Consider the following 7,556-nt stretch of genomic DNA (forward strand, 5'->3'; position numbering starts at 1 on the left):
ACAAATAATTCATACCCCTGTGGTGCTGCAAGGTGTGAATGTTCTTCTGTCAGATCGATGGCCAGTTCAATGGTGGGAATTACTCAAGCAAGGCTGAAAATGTAGTGCTGGCAGATGGTACTTGGCAGGGTTGGAGAAAGATGTTACCCATATCCCCAGTGTGGGAAGAGATCAGAGAGACTCTCCATGCATTTCTTCCAACTGAATCAGAACCCACGGCAGAATCCTCCTCCAGGCTTTGGACAGATTTTAAGCTTATAGGGGAAGGGATTCACCGTTATGTATGCCTGATTTAGGATGACCTCAGGCTTGACCCAGTGTTTCTTCTTCTTCTCAACAGGTATTTCGTTAATACTGTGGAATGGTTTGTACACAGCAGAAAAGGTCATCATTCAGTGGACGCTCCTCACAGAAGCATGTTACTTCGGGGTACAATTTCTAGGTGGGGGATTTCTTTCTGAACAATTTATTTTCATTAACACTTATAAAAAAACTTTTTCTACCCATTATTAAATCTACACACCAGGAAGATTGATTGAGGCCACTTTAAGAAAGCCTGGAGTTAAATTTCTTACGCTGTGCTGCCCTCTTATGGCAACAGTCCAATACAAGATAAAGATGTCACACCATACATGAAATTAAACTTTCGTAAGTCCTAAATGGAGGCTAAGGAAATGATGGCTGTTTAAAACACTAATTGTATTTTGAAGCATCATGTTTGGCAAAAGTCATGTATTAGTTAGTAGTTAGATTTTTAGATTAGACTTGAAGCTGGACCTCTGTAAGTGGCTAAATTGTGAATATACTGACAGTTTTTAATATTTTTGGTGCTTGAAAAAGCTTTTTGTTATCCTGGAGCAGCATTAAAGGGATATTTCACCCAAAAATTTAATTTTGTAATAATTTACTCACTGTTAGGTTGTTATAAAACTGTATAAATTTCTTTGTTTTGATGAACACAAAGGATGATATTTTGAGTAGAAAGCTCTGCCGCTCGCAGTTGCAACGGGGTGCAGAAAAATAATGAAAAGGGCTATACAATCAAAACAAAAATGAAACAAAATAAACATGCAGGTTACCCTACCTTACACTTTCGCTATCATAATTTTTCTTGTATGCAACAGTTAAACTAAGGAAAAAGTCTAATCTTAAACATGAAAAAAAAATGACACAGCCTTCTCAAATGACTACAGGCACATGTTTTATGTCTTGGATGCTGTGTGCATTGATCAAGGTTTTAATCCAGTTTTAATCCAATTTTTCCCGCTGCGCTGATGTGCATGTGCGTCTGTTAGACTTGTGCGATAGGTTAAACGTCTTCCTATGTTTGTTTTACAATCATCAATGTCTCAACGTTTCTTTTATTTAAATTGAAAAATATATAAAGAAGCCTAAAAAAAAGGCCAAGGCCCGGCCCGCGTATCAGCTGTGACGTTAAAATTGGTCTAAAGCCCAGCCCGAGGGGCGTTAAAAGGTTGGGCCTTGTTGGGCTTGGGCTGAAATGCAGAGTTCTAACTTTGAGGAATGAATTAGAGGCCCCATTCACTTCAATGGTATTCTTTTTTCCTACTGTGGTAGTCAATGGGGCCTCAGATCGGTTTGGTTACAAACATTTCTTTAAATATCCTCCCTCATGTTTATCAGAACAAAGAAATGTATACAGGTTTGTAACAACATGAAAGTGAGTACATTTTTAGGTGAACTATTCCTTTAAGGCACTATCTTTAAAATGCTGCCTGTTAAGCTCCAAGTGAAATGCCAATCTCATACTACTTTTTACCACATCTGGATACCATATCTTTACCATGTTAAAGGTTCTATAAATCTTTTTTGTTTATTTCGTCTTAAAAACGCCCAACCATTATTTTTTTTATCATTGCTTACATTATCATTGAAACACTTCATTGTGTTTCCATAAGAGGGCAGCACTTTATTGTTGTAATACATACTGTACTATATATCTACAGTAAAGGCATCATTAACCCCAAAATTAAAATGATCTCATTTACTTACCCTCACGCCATCACTGATATGTATACTCCTTACTTCGGTTTAACACAAACAAATGTTTTATTAAAACGAAAAATAAAATAATTGTATCTTCTTATGGGGATTAAATGGTGATAGTCCAAAAAGCACATACATCCATTATAAAATTAATTTAAACCATACCATACATTCAAATATGACAGCACATCAATAAATCTCACTGGTTCTTACGTGGCTTGTGATGAAACACACATATGACAACAATTGCTTGATCATTTTGAGCACTATATAAGATGATAACATGACAGAAATTTTATGTAAAATTATTCCTTTAAATTAATTTTAAGAAAGGAAGTCATCTGGCATGGCATGAGTAAAATTTATTTGAAATTATGAATTAATTCTGTGTGTATTTAAGACCTCTGCTTTGTCTATTTTGGCAAATGACTCTTTAATGTATACATTTGTATGTTTTTCCTTAGTGACATCCATCACCCTGTTGGAGATGGGAACTCTGTCCAACAGTGCAGTTGTGCTGCTTCTTGGTGAATCCTTCTTCTTCCTCATCACCTTGAATTACTATCATCACCTCGGCCGTCGCACCAAAAAGATCTGAGTGAGGTTGATGACTTCAGTGATCAGACAGAATCTTATGTTAGATGGGTGGTTTGGCAGGCACCACAGAGGTCTTTGAATACAGTAGCTTCACTTCCAGGACCAAATGAATTTATACTTCACTCTTTCTATGTGGACAGTTTCAGTTTGATGTAAGTACAATCTCAGTGTATAGACGACGACATTAACAAACAGCTTTTGTGTCCTAAACTTAACTTCCAGTAGATTTCCACAAAGAATCAACGACAATAGAGTCCCTATAGTGTAGATTTTTTTCTGATAACAAGCGAAATAAATTAAATTAGTTCAAATCATAGCCAAAGCGTATAAGCTACTACACTGAGCAATGTTACTGTATAAAATTAATGTGTACAATGTAACTACAGATTCTTGCATTGCTGCCAAATTGATTCATACTCTCATGATCGGTGCTCGAATCTCCCCTCATCTTTAGGAAGCCAAAGCTTTTTTATTTTCGACAAACCATTTGCTCCAAAGGTCAGTTTAGCCATCTGACAGATCGATAAACAAACACAGACCGGAAGTTAACTTCGGAGCGAGGCGCAACACGTGCATCTGAGGAATTAAATGTGAAGGGACCATTGATTTTAGATGTTCACCAAAGTGGCTAATTTAATGCAAATCACTGACAAATTTCTGAGACTGTACAGTATAGTGTGATTTAAAAGACACATATTAATGACATATTCATGTACAGTTGTGTTCTAAAAAATAGCAGTATACTAATAAAAGCGAAAAAAAGTGCAGTATTGTTATAAATACATTTTATTTCCTCATTTCAAATGTATTGAAAACATTACAAATTCAATTCCAAATCAAAGCATGAACAAAATTTACAAGTCTATCTTGTTCTTTTAAAGGAAAGCAATGAAAACTTAAATATTTTATTAATAATTAAATAAGTTGCAGTGTCAACATTTTTCTGTGTAGACACTTAAAACTAAAGAAATGTCTTAAGATTACATTTTTACTTTTAACTACTGAATTACTTATATTTAGTTGCATAACCATTGTTGTTGATAACTGCTGCACATTTGTGACTAATCGAGTCAACCAACGTATACCACCTAAGAACACAATGTCAATTTTTAGGTTTTGCTTCAAAAACTGCATTTTTAAGTTTTCAATGTTTTAGAATTCAGGGGATTGAGCTGGCAACTCCATAACCTCAATCTTTTCTGTCTAGAACCAAGAATTTGGTTCTTGCTTGTGTGTTGGGGTTGTTGTTTTGTTGAAACACCCATTTTAGGGGCATTTCCTCTTTTGCAAAGGGCAACATAATCACAAAGTATTCTGATTTATTAAAGGTGACATAGAATGATTGAACGGGGTATTTATCCTTGTTCTGTGATGTGACATGTAGACAAATTGTTTTGTTTGGGTCTGTATTGCCTTAGAAGCTTCCTAAAAACCTCTCTCAGATAGCTCTATTAGTGTGGGGGATTTTAAACAAGTGGTTTTGGGCCTATTTGGCTCCCCCTACTGGCTTAACTTGCAATCTCATTACTGATTGGCTGACTTTGCTGCCACTCAAAAAATGTAGCCAATTATTTTAAAGTGGAGGGGCAGTTAGATGCCTGTGATGTCATAAGCATCAGTTTTTCTGGCTGACATTTCTAAAAGAGGAATTTCTATGAGACTGAGATGTTTAGCATGTTTAGCACTTTTTGTATGTTCGTGAATGCCGGTAGACTACCATTATTCAACAAAGACAAGATAAAAATGGTTTTCCATTCTCTGTCCCCTTTAAAACTGATCCATGTTCCCTTGTATACTGTACGATAAATAGGCCAAATATGGTATGAAAAACATCCTAATACCATGATTTTTGCATCACCATGCTTAACTGTCTATACAGTGTAATGTGGCTTGAATTCAGTACCCGGGGGGTTCCCTGAGGTTCTGTCGATAACCACTAGACCCCAAAAGAACAATTTAACTCTCATCAGGCCACAAAACATTACACCATTTTTCTTTAGGCCAGTTTATGTGTTGATATGATTTTGCACATTCCTTTTTTCAACAATGGTGCTTTTGGGGGGCTTCTTGCAAACAGATTAGCTTCAGTAAGATGTCTTCTGACTGTCACGGTACTTGCAGAGCATTTTAGATCATCTTTGACCTTTCTAGTGGTGATGAAATGCTGAATATTTGCCATCCTGATTATTCATCAATCTGTATTAACCGTAGTTGCTTGTTTTCTTCGATGCGCTTTGGGTTTTGTTACCATTTCAAAGCATTTGTAATCATTTTAGCTGGGCATCCTAAACGTTGCTGCATTTCTGTATGCATTTTCCCCTCTTAAATCTACTTTTTAATCAAATTGCATTGTTCATCTGAGCAATGATGGAACGGTCCATTTTACTTAGAAATAAAGCCTCAGACATATTTTGTATAACAGTTGGCGAAACATTTGCTTCCTCTCTTTCTTAATAAAGGACCAAGATAATCACTTTTCAAACTAATTTTTGAATTAAACTTCACACTGCTATTATTTTGATCACATCACTTTTAATAAATGAGTCTATAACTCAGAACAAGTAGTGTGGATATCATTACCAATGCGTCTATTGTTTTTCTACTACACTACTGAATCTGTAAGTAAATAATTTGCAATGCAGAAATATTACTATTACTAATAACAGTGGTTTATTAGGATAATAATGTTGCACTGCTATTTTTTAAAACAACTGTATGTCTGAAATGTATTTAATAATTTTGGGTAGGTGACTGTTTACATCATTTTTAGAAAGAGTTTGATGAACTTATATGGTATTATAATTTATGTTAAGAAATTATGATTGTCTTTATTTATAGCAGACACACAAATGGCACTGCACAGTAACAATATAGAACAGCAACCAGTAAGACAAAACAGTAATAGATGTAAAGTGTAGCATATACATAACATGTTCAAATGTAAAATATAGGATATACCAAAAATCGATTGAAATGCAGAATTAATAAATAGACACAGTTTAGGTTGTTACTTCTGAAATTCCAGTTATAAAGATAATAAAGATAAAAAAGACATAATTAGGATTTTGCTGTTTTTTAAGTTAGGCACACATCAGTGTTTGTTGTGACATTGTATGTATGTAGTATTTAAATGATAAATATCAATTTTAAAGGTTATATCTGAATCTGTACCTTGTTAAACAAAGTTTTGTACTGTACTTTCAAGTAATTTATTGTGTCTAAAAATTCAAGTTCTGTATGGATTTAAACCATGAAATTCTACCCCTACAATACCGTTTCAGGCAAAAATGATCTCAGTGTTTTTATGATAATTAATATGCATGTTAATGACAGTTGTCTTATTATAACTTTAGCTGTATTTATTAAAGGAATAGTTCACTTCAAATTGAAAATCTGTCATCATTCACATTCATCCTCATTTCTAAAAAAACAACAACATTGTAAAAGTAGTGCATATGACCTGTGGGATTTATTTCAAGACCTCTGAAGCCAGTTGTTATAATAATGTATATTCACTCATAGTGACAAATCTCAGTCTTTACCAAATGTGACAGAATTTTCATTTTTGGGTGAGCTTTTCGTTTTACAGCTGTCATTTATGCACAACAATCAAATAGATTTCTAATCTATACTGTATGTCGCAGGATGTAGATTATGTCTATAGTAATTATTGCATGAAGACAGTAGCTCTAAAATGTAGCACTTTCATAAATATATAAACTGTCATTGAATGAGATGGTTATTTGGGGGAATTCTGTTCAACTGTGTTAATTTAAAAAGTGTTAGTTAAGTATGTTGAACTTCACCATGAAATAGCTCTATAGTTACCTATATCTATAGTTAACTTTTTTTATATGCACACCATGTCTGAGCTCAAATCTGCTATTGCTAGTTATAGATTACTAATTTTTTATACTTATTAATATTAATGTAAAGTAAATTAATTTTGCTAATGTCATGCTGAATAGTATATGCTTCCATTTCTGAACTGTCATTTGAAAAGACAGATAGATAGATTGTTGTTAGATCCCAGCCACTGCTGTAAGTGAGGGATGCTGGTAGTGCTACAAATTTTATCAAAATAACACTTCAATCCAGTAAAACAAAAATGGTGTTGTATCACTGGAAAAAGACTGGACCTCATAAATATTTGTTATAATAATTCCAAATATTTTGTTTATTGGAGACCATAAAACAAACAATATGCACTTAGACAGTACAGTGCATATAGTATGTTTATGCTCTGATTTGCTCATTTCAGCAGTTTATTTATTGTGCTTTAGAAAGAAAGTACTATTTGTTTCTATTACACATCTGTGTTTTTTAATATATCAGCTGTTTAGTATTATTCAGTTGATTAGCAAGACAACGGACCGTGATTTCATACTGACGTTAAAGCACAGTTTATACACATGACCTGTTATATTTTGCTTTGTAAATATTTGATTTTTGAATTTGTTTTATTTTGAAGAAAGATGATCGTAATGCCAGTTGCTGAATCTTTTAGGCTTCATTAAAAGTTTTTTTATGTTTAAGAAACTGTACACACATGTATGAAATGCCTCTTGTTTACTTTTTGTAGAGAAACGTTGATTGTGCTTAATGAATAAATCTATAAAGTTTTTCAAATGGAAATGTGTTCCCTGAATTTCATTTTTTCACATGCTTAAGGAGTCATGATTCTGTTTTCTGATCGGCCCTTACAAAAATTAACCATGGGTTTACTACAGTTTAAAAAAAACATGATTACTGTAGTAAAACGTCTTAGGTTACGTATGTAACCCTGGTTCCGTTAGAAGGAAATGAGATGCTGCGTCGCCGTAGCAATGCTTTGGGAATGCCTCAAATAAACAAACAATGAGATAATGAGTGGAATGCAACACAGACCAGGAGTATAATGGCGCTTTTCCATTGCATAGTACCCCACGGTTTAGTTTAGTTTGGGTCGGGTC

General features: G+C 34.1%; 1 protein-coding gene across 1 annotated transcript in view; it reads left to right on the forward strand.

Moving 5' to 3' along the window:
* tp53i11a (tumor protein p53 inducible protein 11a) overlaps positions 1 to 7,237 on the forward strand; it is a 71,080-nt gene extending 63,843 nt beyond the window's left edge. Inside the window, exons 7-8 of the mRNA XM_065248848.1 lie at positions 341 to 442; positions 2,472 to 7,237. Coding sequence (XP_065104920.1) covers positions 341 to 442; positions 2,472 to 2,605 — 236 coding nt within the window. The 3' untranslated portion in view covers positions 2,606 to 7,237. The remainder of the gene's footprint in view (positions 1 to 340; positions 443 to 2,471) is intronic.
* The last annotated feature ends 319 nt before the right edge of the window (positions 7,238 to 7,556 follow it).

Source organism: Paramisgurnus dabryanus, chromosome 2 (genome assembly GCF_030506205.2).
Source record: "Paramisgurnus dabryanus chromosome 2, PD_genome_1.1, whole genome shotgun sequence".
Classification (NCBI taxonomy): domain Eukaryota; kingdom Metazoa; phylum Chordata; class Actinopteri; order Cypriniformes; family Cobitidae; genus Paramisgurnus; species Paramisgurnus dabryanus.